Genomic DNA, 18,941 nt, shown 5'->3' with positions numbered 1-18,941 from the left:
GCTCGAAGGACAGCAATATGTCCTGACATACGAGTTTAGCCAGGACCACTTGGAGCTGCTTTTCTACTCCATCAGAGCATCTGGTAGGGTTCATATTTACCAGCTGCTACACTACGTGACATGAAGTTCAACAAATGCATTTATTGATTTCACGTATAAAGTATCTGGAAGTGTCACAAAAAACATTTAGAGTACTGAGAATGTCCATCTGTTTGCAGAATTTGTCCCCACTGTGATACTGTCTGAACTGCATAATAATGTCATTCAACTTAATTTATGTGAGAAACGATCATATTTAGGGGTGGCTAGTTTTTTTAAACCATAAATATATGTTGAATATCTGTGTAATGTACTTATATCGTGTTTTGTTTTTTAAGGTGGTTGGAATAACAACCCTAATGCCAGCCAGTTCAAGTATATCTTCCGAAAGCTGATGGCCAGGTGTGGGGGTGTTAAACCAAGCAGCAAAGGTAATGTGACAGCACAGGATGACACAGAGTCCATACCAGCTTTACTAGTGTCCTCTCCTGCTCAGTCGTACCACATCAACACATCCACCAGCCTGTCGGCTGTAGACACGTGTTCTGCAGAGGGAGAAGATCTTCATCCCCGTTTGCAGACATTCCTGCACTTGTACATGACCACAGCTACCTTCCCAAGCACTTCGATGGTCTCGTGGACAACATTCTTGTGTACATTTCAGGTAGAGGTTGACTGATGATAGATTTAGCCTCTAACAGATTCATTTCCCAATGGTTATTTATTATTTTAACATGAATCTGTCTACCGCAAATTTTAGGATTTGTAGTGCGATGCACTCTGAAGAAGCTGTCCTGTGATGTCTGCCGGGCCAGCCTCGTGACGGATGCTGAATCTGCCCGAAAAGACCAGAGCTACCACCTGCTGACCCTCAAAAACAACGGAGGTCTCATTATTCCATCTGAAGGCACCGTGAAGGTCATCAGGGCAGCAGAGTGGGTCTTTCACCAGGCAGCAGCAGATTCCAGACGATCACACCCCATCAGAATGTTGGAGGTCCTCCACATGGTGCGGAAGAGGATAGGCTCAGAAGACGTGTTTTTGCTCAGGGAACACATCAACGATATGCGCTATGGCATTGACAGTCACCACCATACACTGTTGACCTTAGTTGTGTCCCTATTCTTCAAGCTAAGGCTGCAGCACATCGCTAAAATGACAACACTGAGGTTGCAGATTAACAATGAGAGGCAGATGCTCAACAAACTGTCCTTTTCAAAGGACATTAGCTTCAGCTCTGTCACATAGAGTTTTGTTGAGTTCTTGGCATTCCTGTTTGGGGGGGGGGTAATGCTGCGCTCCATTAACATCAGAACTGGGAGGAGGGAAGTGGGAGTGACATCATCTCTGGGTTTTTAGCATTCCAGTTACAAAGCTGGAAAAAAGGGCTGCTCTATCAGGCTATTGTTAGCCGTTGTTTTAGCCGTTGTTAGCACGCCCTTTGTTGTAGTTCATAAATACTACATGAAGAATGTAAATAACACGATGGCGGCATTTCCATAAAACAGTGCTGTGTATAGGGCTGACTCAGTGTGACAAACCCTTGTCAGAAGTGCTTATAAACTGAATATTACAGGATTTTTCTTTCATTATTTTTTGTTCAAATGTCATTGTTTTTTTTCATTTTAGCTGTGCTTTTTCTTATTTATTCATCATCATTTATTTATTTTGTCTATTTGAATATTGTAAATATTAAAGATTGACAGTATAATACCTGTGTGTGTGTATAGCTATTTCTTTATTACCTATTTACACTGACAGTCATTAAAAACTTTGAGACCATATTTTTCAACATCATTTTTATTTTGAAGCCTGAAACTGGATTTTCTTCATATGAATCATTTGTTTAGCGTATTGGCATACAGAAACAAAAATCTAAAGTTTCAAGAATGATTTCAAAATAAAGAAATTCACAAAAGAAAACGGCACCTGCCAAACACAAAGTCCCAACAGTCAATACCGAGTATGGCCTCATTTGCTTGGATGCAGGCAGCAATCCGTCGGCGCATGCTTTGGACCAGGCTTCTGATTGTGGGTTGGGAACAGCCCATACGCCTGGATACATCACTGTAGCTCAAAGCGGCCTCCACCATACCCAGTGCCCGGAGACGTTGTTCATGTGATAGACGCGGCATGATGCTGTTCACTGGACTAACAATGGTGGCCTTTTTTGGGCCTTTATATAGGCCTTCAAACCCATTCTCACATTGTGCAGATACTCACTGAGTGTTGCTTGGTGTGTATTTGGTTCACTTTTGCAAAGTGACCAACCCATGTGCAGTGAATCATGACAAAATGACAACTCATCATTATCTCAACTACCAGGGCACTCGATCATCAGTAAATCCACAATGAATCATTACAACCCCCCTACAAGTAGAATTCTGCCTACATTTCTACCTCAGAGTTTCTATGGACTGTCAGTATAATTAATATAATTTTTATATGAATTCAATGGTTTTAATTATTCTTATGTAAGCAGTAAAAGAAGTACATCTCTGACGTTTATAACAAACCAAGCTGTTCTAAAATCGGTTGAAAATTGAGCAATCTACAGTGATTTTAAAATACATGCTCCATTGACTTTAATGTTATGAGTGATCGAGCAGCCCTGTCCCAAGATGGCCGCCATGTGGAGACGTCGCTCCCCATACAGCGCTCACGAGCCAGTGCTCCATACCTGCTCTCAGCCTGTACGTGACGCCATACATATATATCTATGCGTGACGCCACACGGCAGTGGGTGGGGTTACAGCAGTGGGAGGAGAGAGTCCTCTGCTGTGATTGGCTCAGGCCGCTCTGACATCACCCAGTCTGCAGCGGCTCCACCCTCCTGCTGTACCCACCGAGCCTCAGTCCTCCAGCGGATACTGAGGTCCGAGTCACCCGGGGGGCAGCATCCAGACTTCCAGAGCGACAGCAGAAGCAGCAGAACCGCGGACACCGCCATGGCTCTGACCGAAGACCCGACCTTCCAGAAGCTGCAGCAGTGGTTCAAGGCGAACGGCGGCGGCCTGAACATGCGGGCGATGTTCGACGGAGACCCGGAGCGGTTCAACAAGTTCAGGTGGGGAGAAAGCTGCTCCGGGCCGGGGGACGGAGGAGGATGGGGGGGGGGGAGAGGGGGCGGGATGTTCCGCTGCAGGCAGCGACCTGACGGCCGGGTGCGGCCCGATTAACCCCGCAGGTGTCTCCGATTGTTCTCCCTGTTAACGCTCCTCCTCCTCCTCCGCTCGGCTACAAGGTCACCGGAGAACTCCGCCACTTTCCGTCTGAATCCGCCTTTACAGACGGTTCTAGCGTTGGTAGTCAGACCGGCCGTCTGTTTATCCGTCCTGTTCCCCGCCAAGAGGCCGTTAAACGGCCGCAGGTCCGCTGTCACCGGCGGTCCAACCCCCCGGTTCTAGTAGCTGCTGCGCTAATGTCACTGGTTCCGTTATCGGACAGAGGCGTCTGTCGTGTCGCTGCCCGCAGTCCTGTTTCCATTATCGGACAGCTTCGTCCCGTTAGCCGCCCTGCGGATGTTCTGGGCTCCAACAGCCCCGGCTCATAACAGAGTTAGGATTAGCCGACATGCTAAAGTCCCTGCTTCCGTCATCGGACAGGCAGGGGCTCCATCATTTCCGTGTTTTTAATTAAACTTTTACTGATTTGAGGTGTTTTGAATCATCCTGACAGGTTTATTAAATCATTCTGACAGGTGATGGTACCTGTGTGAGCTCGCCTGTTGTGTTTTACCCCATTTAACGCATTAAACTTTAGACTGAAGCTCAGAGAGACTCTGAGTCACTGGAGGCGGAAACACGGCGACGTGATGAGCGGCACGTCGGCCTCAGAGCAAAATAATATTAATAATGACCGTAATTATAATAATTCAATGATTATAATTATGTCTAATAATATTAATGACGGTAGAAAATGTTTTCTGTTTTTCTTTTTAATCTGATTCAACTAAAAGGTTTCATTTCTGAACATTAAATAATTAATTCACAAAAGTCTGTTTATTCAAAAAACTTATAAACTAAGAAAATCATTTGTTCTGTTTTCAGCTTAAAACAAGATTTGATGATTTTCCTCTTTTAGTCTCAGGATTATACTTCATTTAATTGAATCAATCAGAAAATCAGAAACATGAAGCTGAACTCATCATTTTTATTAATTTACTGTTTTATTTCAATTTCAGACCAGATGGTTATGAAGATGTTGAATATTTTCACATTTTAGCATCTCAGAGGAGATTTAAAGTTTTCTTAGAATATTTGTGGATTTTCTGTTTCAGCTAAACTAAAAGTTTTAAAACTTTATCCAGAATTAATTTTAAAACATGTTTGGATGATTTTTTTAGCGTTTGAGAGATTAAATGAAGAATAATTGAAATAGTCAGTGGATCAGTAAACAGAAACTGATTCTCTGAAAGTCCAATATGTTCCAGAAATGTTAAATATTTTCATGTTTCTGTAAATATTAGAGTATTTGTTGTTTCACAGACAGAAAATCTTCAGCTCAATAAAACGGTTTCATAAAGTTTGAATGTTTCATGAACTAAAGGATTATTAATAATAATAATTAGAATAACATCACTTTTATTATTTAATGGTGTGTCTGTTCTTGCCGTTTGTTTTTCTCTTTTAGTTTCTTTTTTACCGTCTGTTTGTCGACGGTCGCTGCTGTTAATAAAGTTTTTTCTGTTGCTTCACAGCACGACTCTGAAGACGGACGACGGAGAAATTCTGCTCGACTACTCCAAGAACCTGATCACACAGGAGGTCATGGACATGCTGGTCGCCATGGTAACCACAGGAAGCTTTTATTCTCAAAAACAAACCACACAAACATGCAGCTCAGAGTCCAGCCAATAAAAATCCACCGAGATGAACGAGTGAAGGTTCACAGCATCCACCTGCAGCCCGTCAGCATGCGGCTGCTGCACGCTGACGGGCTGCAGGTGGATGCTGTGAACCTCCACCCGCAGCCCGTCGCAGGTGGAGCTGCAGGTAAAGCGTGAACTCGGCCGCTGCTCCTTATCTGACCTGAACTCTGGAGTTTAAATACTGGAATCTGTTGCTCAAAGCTCTGGTGAAACAGGAAAAGTTGCCACACTGCATGTGGAAAGAGAAAAGGGCCGTTGAGCCACGCTGCATCTTTGTGCTGCTTGTTGAATTGTGAGGAAACACAGGTTTTCTTATCCGAGTCTGACACCAGCTGAATGTTCTGTGTTCAGGCCAAGGCGAGGGGCGTGGAGGAGGCTCGAGAGAAGATGTTCTCTGGAGAGAAGATCAACTTCACTGAGGTACGGAACGTTCAGGAGGAGAAAAACCTCCATCGCAGCTCAGCAGCTCAGCGCGCTGCTGATGGTCGCAACGGATGAACCGAGTTTCATCTGATCAGCAGAAGAAACTGTAGAATCAGGGACAGTCTGGGATCTAAACAGATTGTGGACCAATCAGAACACAGCGTGAGGCTCATAAAGTTGTCGCAGGATTTCACACGTTGTTTTCCTCCAATGTGTTCCAAAGATAGTTTGTCTGAGCTGCAGCAGAAAAACTAAAACCAATGCAGTGGAGATAGAATTCTACCTTTAATAAATCAGTCATGTTCTACTGCAGCTAAAGGCTAGTGTAGAGACAGGATAGGGAAAGAACAATGCAACAAAATAACGCAACGGAATAACGCAACGGAATAATGCAAAAAAAATAATGCAACACCGTGATGCAACACAACTTCAACAGAATAATGCCACAGTAATAAAATAGTGCGACAGCTACAGAGTAACGCCACAGTAACAGAGTAACGCCACAGTAACAGAGTAACGCCACAGTAACAGAGTAACGCCACAGTAACAGAGTAACGCCACAGTAACAGAGTAACGCCACAGTAACAGAGTAACGCCACAGTAACGCCACAGTAACAGAGTAACGCCACAGTAACAGAGTAACGCCACAGTAACAGAGTAACGCCACAGCTACAGAGTAACGCCACAGTAACAGCGGTTGCAGAGCTTGTCTGAGCTGTAGGTTTGTGAGCAGGTCTGAACTGATCTCCAGATTAACGTTGGCTTTACCTGAGATCCAGCAGGTGAGTTTGTCGCTCTGTGATTGGCTGGCAGTCATTTAGTTTACAACAAAATTTACAGTGAAACATTTAAAGCAGACAAACTGTAAACATCTAACCCTTCAAAACATGCTGGTCAGAACCAGAACTGTCTGGTACCAGAACCACCAGGGTTCAGAACTGGACCTGAAACACTGAAACCTGCAGAGATCAGTAGTTCTGAGAGTCACAGTGACTCTACAGGTTTACTGAAGCTGAGTCATTCAGGAAACACACACACACACACACACACACACACACACACACACACACGCAGTGTTTGGTCATGCTGTTGTGTAACTGCTGTGTTGATTTAAGGGCAGGTTGTCGATAAAGTTTGATTTATTGATATAATTCTCATAACTTCACAGAATGAAGTCTTTAGATCATAGAACCCGACAATCTAGAACCAAACATATCCTGTAGAACCAGAATCAGTAGAACAGAAACTAGAGTCAGAGTTAAAGTTCTGATTTAATTCTAGTTAAACGGTTTCAGCCGCTGGTTCCTCTAGTGTTCCTTTAGTGTTCCTTCATTAATATTAACTGAATTAATTGGAGCCATTTTTAGATCATATTTTTCTGTACATCAATAATAAATGGACTCATTCTATGGAGCCATGATTTCTGATCAATAACTGATAAATAAAAGCTGCATTTCTGACATACGGGGGATGAGCAGCCTTAGAGGTCGTGTCTCTGAGGAGGACGTACAGTGCCTATCATAAGTATTCACCTCCTTTGATGTTTTACCTTTTTATTGCTTTCATAAATCAATCATGGTCAATAAAATTTGGCTCTCTTAACAGAAATTTATTGGAAAAAACTCTTTAATGTCAAAGTGAAAACAGATTTCTATAAAGTAATGTTAATGAAAGAAAATTATATAAATGAAAATAGTCTAGTTCGATACTATAATATAAAGTTAGTATGAACCGATATGAAAATTTATTCCTGAGCTCCGCCTTCCTCTCATAGACCCCCATGTTATTCCAAAAAGCGCCGGTCGCTGCCGACCAATCAAGTTCGAGCTTCAGCTTTGTCATGCTGTCAATCAACGGTTACACGCACAGCAAGCAAGCCCATGCAGAGGTGGGCGAGCTACGCACTACGCAACCGCGCGCACATTTGTTTTGCTTGTGGAGGAGAGAGCATCAGGGATCAGCAACTTCCAGAAAAGTTACCGATCCCACGGCTTGTCAGGCCAAGAGACTGCAGGATGTTTTTTGGCTCGGGGTGCTCGCGTCGCTCCCCGACCACGGCCTCCATAGCCCGCCTGACGGCTTCGTTTAGATGCCCGACCTCTGGAGGAAGATGTTGGGGCGTCTGGGACATACTCTTCGTCAGAGGAGTCATGCAATTCTGAACTCTAGATAGAAATAAATAAACAATGTAACACATATACACGCGTAAATGCACTAAGTTTGATAAACAACGTCATCCAGAGGGATACACGAGTGTAATCACATATTGAAACTTTACTCGTTCGTCCTAGCAGATTCATGTTATTTTGGTATTAGGACAAGTTAGACTCAATACAGCATTCTAACGTAATTCCTTTATTATTTACTAAATGTACTAAATGCAGAAGAGGGGAAAACAGCAAAACAGGCGAGATGCTGCAGCACTCCGGGCACTTCTCTCATGTACTGAGCGCGTGCACAAATAAAGGAAATCAGAGGGAGGGACCAACAGTGTTTTAGGAGACGCTTTTCAAACTCCGGACAGCAGCTTTAACCTTAACATACTACTCTAAACTGACAAAAAATAAACCCGCAAGTCCTGAAGAAGGAATATCTTTGTTGGCATTTTTGTAGTAATGAACAGTGAATCCACTGTCATTTTGTCAGTGAGGTTAATAATACATAATTTGATAAAAGGCTAATACGTCTAGACTAAAACTAGACTAAAACCTTTTGAGTTTTCGTCGACTAAAACTGGACTAAAACTATCACTTATAGAAATGACTAAATTGTGACTAAATAGAATAAGGATTTCGTCCAAAAGACTAAAACTAAGACTAAATCTAAATTGGCTGCCAAAAACAACACTGGTTCTCAGTCATCCAGGTCCTGGAGATTATAGGAGCTTCAGGAGGAATCAGCTGGAGGTTTTGGAAGACGTTTCTAGAAACGTCTTCCAAAACCTCCAGCTTGTTCCTCCTATAGATGTTCTTCTATCTCCATGTTTGCTCTCTTCTGCTCATCATCAGTAGATGTTCCTCCATGCTCGATGGATCTCTAACTACTAGATCCTCTGTTCTCTGTTTCTGAGCCATGCTGCTTGTGTTGTGTGTCTCTAAGTGTGTCGTGTTGTGTGTCTCTAAGTGTGTCATGTTGTGTGTCTCTAAGTGTGTCGTGTTGTGTGTCTCTAAGTGTGTCGTGTTGTGTGTCTCTAAGTGTGTCGTGTTGTGTGTCTCTAAGCGTGTCGTGTTGTGTGTCTCTAAGCGTGTCGTGTTGTGTGTCTCTAAGCGTGTCGTGTTGTGTGTCTCTAAGCGTGTCGTGTTGTGTGTCTCTAAGCGTGTCGTGTTGTGTGTCTCTAAGCGTGTCGTGTTGTGTGTCTCTAAGCGTGTCGTGTTGTGTGTCTCTAAGCGTGTCGTGTTGTGTGTCTCTAAGCGTGTCGTGTTGTGTGTCTCTAAGCGTGTCGTGTTGTGTGTCTCTAAGCGTGTCGTGTTGTGTGTCTCTAAGCGTGTCGTGTTGTGTGTCTCTAAGCGTGTCGTGTTGTGTGTCTCTAAGCGTGTCGTGTTGTGTGTCTCTAAGCGTGTCGTGTCGTGTGTCTCTAAGCGTGTCGTGTCGTGTGTCTCTAAGCGTGTCGTGTCGTGCGTCTCTAAGCGTGTCGTGTCGTGCGTCTCTAAGCGTGTCGTGTCGTGCGTCTCTAAGCGTGTCGTGTCGTGCGTCTCTAAGCGTGTCGTGTCGTGCGTCTCTAAGCGTGTCGTGTCGTGCGTCTCTAAGCGTGTCGTGTCGTGCGTCTCTAAGCGTGTCGTGTCGTGCGTCTCTAAGCGTGTCGTGTCGTGCGTCTCTAAGCGTGTCGTGTCGTGTGTCTCTAAGCGTGTCGTGTTGTGTGTCTCTAAGCGTGTCGTGTTGTGTGTCTCTAAGCGTGTCGTGTTGTGTGTCTCTAAGCGTGTCGTGTTGTGTGTCTCTAAGCGTGTCGTGTTGTGTGTCTCTAAGCGTGTCTTGTTGTGTGTCTCTAAGCGTGTCGTGTTGTGTGTCTCTAAGCGTGTCGTGTTGTGTGTCTCTAAGCGTGTCGTGTTGTGTGTCTCTAAGCGTGTCGTGTTGTGTGTCTCTAAGCGTGTCGTGTTGTGTGTCTCTAAGCGTGTCGTGTTGTGTGTCTCTAAGCGTGTCGTGTCGTGTGTCTCTAAGCGTGTCGTGTCGTGCGTCTCTAAGCGTGTCGTGTTGTGCGTCTCTAAGTGTGTCGTGTTGTGTGTCTCTAAGCGTGTCGTGTTGTGTCTGCAGGGTCGTGCCGTGCTCCACATCGCTCTGAGGAATCGATCCAACAAACCGATTATCGTCGACGGAAAAGATGTGATGCCGGAAGTGAACCGAGTTCTGGACAAAATGAAAGCCTTCTGCCAGGTGTGTGTTTGATGTGTGTTTAATGTGTGTTTGATGTGTGTTTAATGCGTGTTTGTGTGTTTAATGAGTGTGTGTGTGTGTGTGTGTTCAGAGGGTACGTAGCGGGGACTGGAAAGGTTTCAGCGGTAAAAGCATCACTGACGTCGTGAACATCGGCATCGGAGGATCTGACCTGGTGAGTGATGTCACACTTACATCACACTTGCATCACAAACAAACATCAACCACAGATCTGAAGCATCCAGCTCTGGGACCAGGGACACTTGGAGGAAGGGCACAGGGAGAAACGGGGTTAGTGTACTGCAATAACGGTATACATATTAAATGTAAAGGTAGATAGAGAAGGGCTCAGTGCGTCCAGAGAAGTCCCCCAGCAGCCTATAGGCCTATAGCAGCATGACTAGAGGCAGAACGAAGGGACGTCCAAGAGGGAGTCAGCTGTGCAATGAAGACACAAGCCGAACCCCTGTGGGTCACCCAGTCAGCCCCAACTATAAGATTTGTCAAAAAGGAACGTTTTAAGCCTGGTCTTAAAACAGAGAGGGTATCTGCCTCCAGAACCCAAACTGGGAGCAGGTTCCACAGGAGAGGAGCTGATAACTGAAGGCTCTGCCTCCCATTCTACTTTTAGAAATTCTAGGAACAACAAGTAAGCCTGCAGCTTGAGAGCCAAGAGTTCTACTAGGATAATAAGGTACTATCAGATCTTTAAGATATGATGGAGATTGGTTATTAAGAGCTTTATATGTCAGAAGAAGGATTTTAAATTCTATTCTGGATTTAACAGGAAGTCAATGAAGAGAAACCAGTAAAAGAGAAATATGATCTCTTTTGCTAACTCCTGTCAGTACTCTGGCTGCAGTGTTTTGGATCAACTGTAGATGTTTCAGAGAACTATTGGGACTAGGACTGCAGCTAACGAAGCCTCGAGTAATCGTCTCAGCACGATACGTCATCAAAAGTGAAAGTGAGCGCGCAATGCAACAGAAATCACCGTCCGACCGGAGTGTGGAACACGGACAGACATCGGCGCTGCATCTTGCGAACCTCAGTTATCTTTGCCCAGGACATGTCCTTTTATGTGTGAGTTAAAGGACATGTCCTGGTCAAAGATAACTCTGAGATTTCTCACAGTAGTACTGGAGGCCAACGTGATGCCATCCAGAGAAACTTTATGCTTTGAAAGCGAGTTTCTAAGATGTTTGGGGCCAGAGCAGTGACTTCAGTCTGGTCTGAATTTAGTAGCAGGAAATTACAGCTCATTCAGGTCTTCATAGATAAATACAACTGAGTGTCGTCAACATAACAATGGAAGTTAATACAATGCTTCCTAATAATATTGCTTAAAGGAAGCATGTATAATGTGAACAGCATCGGTCCTAAGACAGAACCCTGAGGAACTCCATGATTAACCTTAGTATGCTCAGAATAGTCAAACTGGAACCTGTCTGATGAGTAGGATTTAAACCAGTCCAGTACTGTCCCTTTAATGCCAATACAATGTTCTAGTCGCTGTAATAGAAGTTTGTGGTCGATTGTGTCAAACGCTGCTCTAAGGTCCAACAAAACAAGTATAGAGACTAGTCCATTATCTGATGCTATGAGAAGGTCATTAGTAACTTTCACCAGAGCTGTTTCTGTGCTATGATGCACTCTGAAGCCTGACTGAAACTCTTCAAATTATTCCTTTGTAAGTGTTCACATCATTGATCTACAACTGTTCTCTCCAGAATTTTAGAGAGAAATGGTAGGTTGGATATCGGTCTATAGTTAGCTAACACATCTGGATCTAGAGAAGGCTTTTTAAATATAGGTTTGATGACAGCAACCTTAAAAGCCTGTGGTACATAGCCTGTTACTAGAGAGAGATTAATCAGATCTAACATTGAAGAATTAAAGGTACAGCCTCCTAGAACAGTCTATTGGGATAGGATCTAAAAGACATGGTTACCAAAGCTACCTGTGATTGCTGTGGTGCATTCAGGGACTTCTGATGGTGACTGAAGTTAACTGATTGTTGTGGTGCGTTCAGGGACCTCTGATGGTGACTGAAGTTAACTGTGACTGCTGTGGTGCATTCAGGGACTTCTGATGGTGACTGAAGTTAACTGTGACTGCTGTGGTGCGTTCAGGGACCTCTGATGGTGACTGAAGTTAACTGTGACTGCTGTGGTGCATTCAGGGACCTCTGATGGTGACTGAAGTTAACTGTGACTGCTGTGGTGCATTCAGGGACTTCTGATGGTGACTAAAGTTAACTGTGACTGCTGTGGTGCGTTCAGGGACCCCTGATGGTGACGGAGGCTCTGAAGCCCTACTCAGCCGGAGGACCAAACGTCTGGTTCGTCTCCAACATAGACGGGACTCACCTGGCCAAGACCTTAGCTCACCTGAATGCAGAGACGACGCTCTTCATCATCGCCTCCAAGGTCAGACAGTAGATCTGGTTTGTGATTGGCGTGTTGCAGCTGATCAATAATCAATGATCTATTGATGACCACCCATCTCTGACTGGAGGTTCCTTCTGTCTTCAGACCTTCACCACCCAGGAGACCATCACCAACGCAGAGTCAGCCAAAGACTGGTTCCTGCAGACGGCCGGAGACGTGAGTTTATCGATCGATGAGTTTATAAATAGATGAATTTATTGATGGATGAGTTTATTGATCAATGTGTTTATTGATCGATGCATTCACTGACTGTTGAGTTTACTGCGGGAGGTGATGAAGCTCCTTCTGTTTTTTTCTCTGCAGAAATCCGCCGTGGCCAAACACTTCGTGGCTCTTTCCACCAACGCGGTGAGTTGTTCATCCAATCATTATTGATCCCTGATCGGCTCTCAGAAGCTGATAAATCAGTTTGTCTGACGTTAATGTCTTCAGAATCCTAATTCTGTCACAACATCTGAGTTTGTCTGAGTAGGTTCTAAGTCATCGTGGTGATCGTAGGAGCTTCAGGAGGAACCATGTGGACTTCTCTGAGAGGTTCTTCAACAAGAAGCCTAACCCTAAGTCCTAGTGGTTCCTCCTGAAGCTTCTACAATTATACAAACTTTTCTTTTCCATGTCATCAATGATCAGTTTGATGTCATCGATGATCAACTTGTCTGACAGTGATCAGGGAAAGTAATCTGATTACACCCAGGTTTACTGGGTTACAGCACTGAAAGTTTCCAGTTAAACCTTTTTTTCTCTCTGCAGGTGAAAGTGAAGGACTTTGGCATCGATACAGAAAACATGTTCGAGTTCTGGGACGTAAGTGATGAAGATGATGATTGTTGCTTTTTGGTTTCTGTGTGGATCTAAAGCTTCTGTCAGGTGTGAAGGTCTCAGACGTCCTCCTGTTCCTCAGAGCTCCTCTAACCTGAACTGTAACTTTGTGATGCTTTTATCATGCGCTCTGATTGGTGAATACCCATGTGATGTCATGTTTGCTTGTCCTCAGTGGGTGGGAGGTCGTTACTCTCTGTGGTCGGCCATCGGTCTGTCCATCGCCCTGCACATAGGTACGTCTGATCATCAGATTATTGATTATTGACTCAGAACTGAAACATACACGTAGAAAACATATTTGAAATGTCAGAAACCAGTAAAATACCAGTTTAGTACTCGTTTAGTACCAGTACATCTTCAGACCTTCAGAGAATTTAAATTTCCATCTGTTTGTGTTTCAGGCTTTGAGAACTTTGAGCAGCTTCTGGCTGGAGCTCACTGGATGGTAAGAGAACCCCTAACCCTCTGGTCATAGAACCGGAAGAACCCCTAACCCTCTGGTCATAGAACCGGAAGAACCCCTAACCCTCTGGTCATAGAACCGGAAGAACCCCTAACCCTCTGGTCATAGAACCGGAAGAACCCCTAACCCTCTGGTCATAGAACCGGAAGAACCCCTAACCCTCTGGTCATAGAACCGGAAGAACCCCTAACCCTCTGGTCATAGAACCGGAAGAACCCCTAACCCTCTGGTCATAGAACCGGAAGAACCCCTAACCCTCTGGTCATAGAACCGGAAGAACCCCTAACCCTCTGGTCAAAGAACCGGAAGAACCCCTAACCCTCTGGTCATAGAACCAGAAGAACCCCTAACCCTCTGGTCAAAGAACCAGAAGAACCCCTAACCCTCTGGTCATAGAACCGGAAGAACCCCTAACCCTCTGGTCAAAGAACCAGAAGAACCCCTAACCCTCTGGTCATAGAACCGGAAGAACCCCTAACCCTCTGGTCATAGAACCAGAAGAACCCCTAACCCTCTGGTCATAGAACCAGAAGAACCCCTAACCCTCTGGTCATAGAACCGGAAGAACCCCTAACCCTCTGGTCATAGAACCAGAAGAACCCCTAACCCTCTGGTCATAGAACCGGAAGAACCCCTAACCCTCTGGTCATAGAACCGGAAGAACCCCTAACCCTCTGGTCATAGAACCGGAAGAACCCCTAACCCTCTGGTCATAGAACCGGAAGAACCCCTAACCCTCTGGTCATAGAACCGGAAGAACCCCTAACCCTCTGGTCATAGAACCGGAAGAACCCCTAACCCTCTGGTCATAGAACCAGAAGAACCCCTAACCCTCTGGTCAAAGAACCGGAAGAACCCCTAACCCTCTGGTCATAGAACCAGAAGAACCCCTAACCCTCTGGTCAAAGAACCGGAAGAACCCCTAACCCTCTGGTCATAGAACCGGAAGAACCCCTAACCCTCTGGTCATAGAACCGGAAGAACCCCTAACCCTCTGGTCATAGAACCAGAAGAACCCCTAACCCTCTGGTCATAGAACCGGAAGAACCCCTAACCCTCTGGTCATAGAACCAGAAGAACCCCTAACCCTCTGGTCATAGAACCGGAAGAACCCCTAACCCTCTGGTCATAGAACCAGAAGAACCCCTAACCCTCTGGTCATAGAACCGGAAGAACCCCTAACCCTCTGGTCAAAGAGAAGCCAGAAGCTGACTGGACTTTATTCTCTAGTTCTTCTTTAAATGTAGACGTTCAGAAATGAGAGACAAAAATTAAACCACAAAACAATTTGAGAGTCAAAGTGTTTTTAGAAGAACATTAGAGGTGCACAGTTCAGACAGCAGCAACCATAAAACACCATTTAAAAAAACACAAACCCAATAAAACCCATAAAGCTGCATAAACGGAGACTGATCTGACGGAAGGACAGCAGCAGGTTTATGATTCCAGCTGAATTAAAAACATCCAGTTTAACAGTTCTTCAGTCCATGAAGCTGAACCTTCATGCTCTTCTCCTTATTCTCCTGCAGGACAACCACTTCCGAGGTTCCCCTCTGGACCAGAACGTTCCTGTCCTGCTGGCTCTGCTGGGTGTTTGGTACATCAACTTCTTCCAGGCTGAGACTCAGGCTCTGCTGCCCTACGACCAGTACATGCACCGCTTCGCCGCCTACTTCCAGCAGGTCAGTGGTCATGTGACGGAGCAGGTCATGTGACGGAGCAGGTCATGTGACGGAGCAGGTCATGTGATCATTTTTTAGCTGTACTTCCTCCTTTTACCTCCATCCAGGTCTGGCAAACAACTTTGAGAGTTTAGAAAGCAGTGATGTAAACAAAGATTTGCTCTGTCATTGGATCTGTCGGATCATGTGACCAGACACCTGGTTAAATATTCTATATATTGCTTCGTATACATGTGACGTGTCGTATTTACCTGCTGGTCCTGCAGGGCGACATGGAGTCTAACGGGAAGTACATCACTAAAGATGGCAGCCGAGTCAACCATCACACCGGACCAATAGTCTGGGGAGAACCAGGAACCAACGGACAGCACGCCTTCTACCAGCTCATCCACCAAGGTAGACCACTCACCTGGTTAATGCACTACAACTCACCTGGTTGTGATTGTGAAGGAATATTGGGATTTAAATGGTTTTCTGACTGAAAAGTTCTTTGTAGTCTGACTGGTCTGACTGGTCTCGGTGTCGCTGCTCAGGTACTGTGACGAGTCGACTGACTTATTGTTTTTCTCTCCAGGAACTCGAATGATTCCTGCCGACTTCCTCATTCCTGCTCAGTCTCAGCATCCAATCAGAGACAGCCTCCACCACAAGGTACCGCCCACCTGGTGTGATGTCCCACACACCTGGACTCACATGACATTTAAACCAATTAGTGCCAACGGTTCAAATGTGCCTTTATAACTTAGAGATGGCTCATTTTTGGCTCATTTTTTTAGTTTTTACATAATCTAATAAGTGCAGATATTTTAATATTTGACGAATTTCTAAATAAAACCTTTAGAATGAAGAGATTCTGATAAAATCCAACATCTTTAAGCTCAAATTAGGATCAGTTTCACCGCTTCTGGCTAATAAATGCTGGAATCAGTAGATTTTTCTAAAGATGAGAAGATTGTATAAAAAATATTCAAGTAAGTTTGGGCAAAAAAAGTAAACTATTATTATGATGGCTGAAAAATGTCCTAAAAATATCAATAAAAGTGTCTGAGAAACATTAACGACCCCAAAAATATTCCTAAAGTTTTCTTTGTCCATTCAAGTCCTGTAATAGAATCAGCAGATATTTACCAGGTAAAAGTAGACTTTATGCTCCGCAGACCAGCTGTAGTTCCTTCTTGTTCCAGCAGGGGGAGCTTCTTCCTGTTTAATCCTGTAGAGACCAGAGGAGGTGAAAGCAGAGAGCATTGTGGGACTTTAGCAGCAACGGCCACCATGACAGACTAATGAGGAGTTCATGACCTCCAACGGAGTTCCTGCCTTCCAGTGGCCTAAAGTTTACTCGGCTTATAGAAAATATGAATCATTTAGTTAATGATTGATGTTTTTTAAACATAACAAGTGAAGCAACAATTCTTCTTAGAACAACATCATGTAAACAAAATGCTTTTAAATGGTTAAAATCCTGAATGTTATTTCAGATTCATTAGTTAAGATCAGTGTAAAATATTATTATAAAACATTTTTATTGTGGGGTGAGGATGTTTTTGGTCCCATCAGTAATTCATGTTTACACTTTATTATATGGAAAATATTACATTTTATGTTTGTTCACAAAATGTCAACAAATGGTCACAAAATGACCAAAAATGACCCCAAAATAACACAAAATGTTCTCAAAGTGTCACAAAACTTACACAAATGTGCATAAAATGACCACAAAACAAGTTAAAGGACGACAAAAATCACACAAAATGCCAACAAGTGAAAACACAGAAAAATAGTGAATATTTATTAAGATCAGGGCTGGTGCTGGTCCAAATGTCAAACTCAGTGGAAATGGAAAATAAGGTTAAAATAGAATATTTTTATTTTTGTCCTTTTGGTCGTCTGTGTAACTTTATAAAATAAAACGTCCTGATGGTTTGTCCGAAGGCAGACTGATTCTGAGTCCTTTGGTTGGTGGAGGCAGATCTTCCTCCACCAGTCGGGTTGAGGGTGAAGCAGAGAAGCGGTCTCTATTGATGGGTTTCCTGTCTGCAGATCCTGGTGGCTAACTTCCTGGCTCAGACCGAAGCTCTGATGAAGGGAAAGACTCCAGACGAGGCCAGGAAGGAGTTGGAGGCAGGAGGCCTGAAGGGAGAAGCTCTGGAGAAGCTGCTGCCTCACAAAGTTAGTAAGAAACACCATTTACCCAGGAGACAGATGGTCTAGTCCATCTGAAACCAGAATCAGAAGCACTCACTGGGTTCTTCTCCTTTCATCTGAAGGTCTTTGAGGGAAACAAGCCGAGCAACTCCATCGTCTTCAAGAAGCTCAGTCCGTTCACACTGGGAGCTCTGGTTGGTGAGTACTGGGAGTACTGGTGGTACGGAGAGTCTGTATTCTATTAACATACTGTATCATTTATAGTATGAGTACATACAGGGGCAGGTTGGTTCAGTCCGTATAGTATCGGTTCAGTCCGTATAGTATCGGTTCAGTCCGTATAGTATCGGTTCAGTCTGTATATTATTCTAGGTCGGTTGTGAAACGTGAAGTTGTTCTGATTTCTTGAGTTGTTCCAGTTTCTGTGATTCTTTGATCAGTTCCTGAAACATGCCGGGTTCTGAACTAAACTCTGGAGGTCCAGTTTCATTGGTAGTCCTAAAGAGAAACTAAGAACTACAGTAGTACTGCAGTAGAGTTTTAGTATTGTACCATGAATGTGTAGTTTATCAGACCTCCAGGTCAGAGTGAGTACATTTACTGCAGTACTTGTACTTCCTGTTACTTGGCAGCCTCAGTAGAAGGAACTGGACTGAAGATGTTTGAGTTTCATGATGGAAGCTCCTCAGTTCTGGTCCTTCAGATGAAGAACCTTGAAGTCCACATTCTGGACAGATGTTTCCTTCACTCCTGTCTGAACCGTCGGTGTTAAACCGGCTCCATGGCGCCACCTAGCAGCTTCTTCTACTGCCTTCCTCTTCCAGTTAGAGATGAGAACAATCCATCAGTTACAGTAAATGTACTCCATTACTTTCCTCACCTGGCTCCATGTCAGAACTGTTCCAGGTGTGACCTGGCAATGACATCACAAGTCTGTCAGGTACGCACTCATGATGTCACGTTTCCTGTTTTTTAGCCATGTACGAGCACAAGATCTTCGTTCAGGGCGTCATCTGGAACATCAACAGCTACGACCAGTGGGGGTGAGTCGGACCGTTCTACACTTCAGTACATTTATACACACACACACACACACACACACACACACACACACACATACACATATATATATATATATATATATATATATATATATATATATATATGTACACACTGTGCATTAAATGCGCCCTCTCCTGGCCGTGCTGTGCATTAAATGTGACCTGTCTCCTGCAGGGTGGAGTTGGGGAAGCAGCTGGCGAAGAAGATCGAGCCGGAGCTGCAGGACGCCTCAGAGGTTTCCTCCCACGACTCGTCCACCAACGGACTCATCAACTTCCTGAAGAAGAACTTTGCATAAGCCCCGCCTCCTCCTCTGTGATTGGCTGAAGGGTGTTACCCAGTCTTTACCTGTACCTGCACTGCCCCGCCTCCTGTTCTGTGATTGGCTGAGATGTTACGAGTGTTCACCTGTAGACGAACCTGAATGGAAACATGTTGCTTTGACACGTCCACATTCCTGTAGGTGGAAACACACCTAGCCTGTCAGAATAAAAGCCTGTTGGTCAAAATAAAAGCCTGTTGGTCACTGAAGCTGTCTGAGGCGTCTTTGATTCAGTAGTAGAGAAGTATTTATACTTTTACTGTGTGTTATCATCACTGGTACTGCAGTATTACTG

The 18,941-nt window shown here is 44.4% G+C and overlaps 1 protein-coding gene across 1 annotated transcript; it reads left to right on the top strand.

The window, feature by feature from the left end:
• The first annotated feature begins 2,845 nt into the window (after positions 1-2,845).
• Positions 2,846-18,855, top strand: gpia (glucose-6-phosphate isomerase a). The gene is made up of 18 exons (XM_051952133.1): positions 2,846-3,106; positions 4,739-4,829; positions 5,261-5,329; positions 9,581-9,700; positions 9,792-9,875; positions 11,983-12,129; positions 12,235-12,306; positions 12,454-12,498; positions 12,901-12,954; positions 13,145-13,205; positions 13,374-13,417; positions 14,965-15,117; positions 15,384-15,513; positions 15,692-15,768; positions 17,158-17,286; positions 17,385-17,460; positions 18,239-18,305; positions 18,499-18,855. The coding sequence occupies exons 1-18, from the start codon at positions 2,988-2,990 to the stop codon at positions 18,620-18,622; spliced, it is 1,662 nt and encodes a 553-aa protein (XP_051808093.1). The 5' UTR covers positions 2,846-2,987; the 3' UTR covers positions 18,623-18,855.
• Positions 18,856-18,941: the final 86 nt, after the last annotated feature.

This window comes from Acanthochromis polyacanthus, chromosome 8 (assembly GCF_021347895.1).
Source record: "Acanthochromis polyacanthus isolate Apoly-LR-REF ecotype Palm Island chromosome 8, KAUST_Apoly_ChrSc, whole genome shotgun sequence".
NCBI lineage: Eukaryota > Metazoa > Chordata > Actinopteri > Pomacentridae > Acanthochromis > Acanthochromis polyacanthus.
The sequence above is the reverse complement of the archived record's forward strand: the minus strand, read 5'-3'. Positions and strand labels throughout refer to the sequence as shown.

Coding starts and splice junctions, on each gene's coding strand:
- gpia (XM_051952133.1), top strand. CDS start 2,988: ATGGCTCTGACCGAAGACCCGACCTTCCAGAAGCTGCAGCAGTGGTTC. Junction 3,107..4,738: donor GAGCGGTTCAACAAGTTCAG/GTGGGGAGAAAG, acceptor GTTGCTTCACAG/CACGACTCTGAAGACGGACG. Junction 12,499..12,900: donor TGGCTCTTTCCACCAACGCG/GTGAGTTGTTCA, acceptor TTCTCTCTGCAG/GTGAAAGTGAAGGACTTTGG.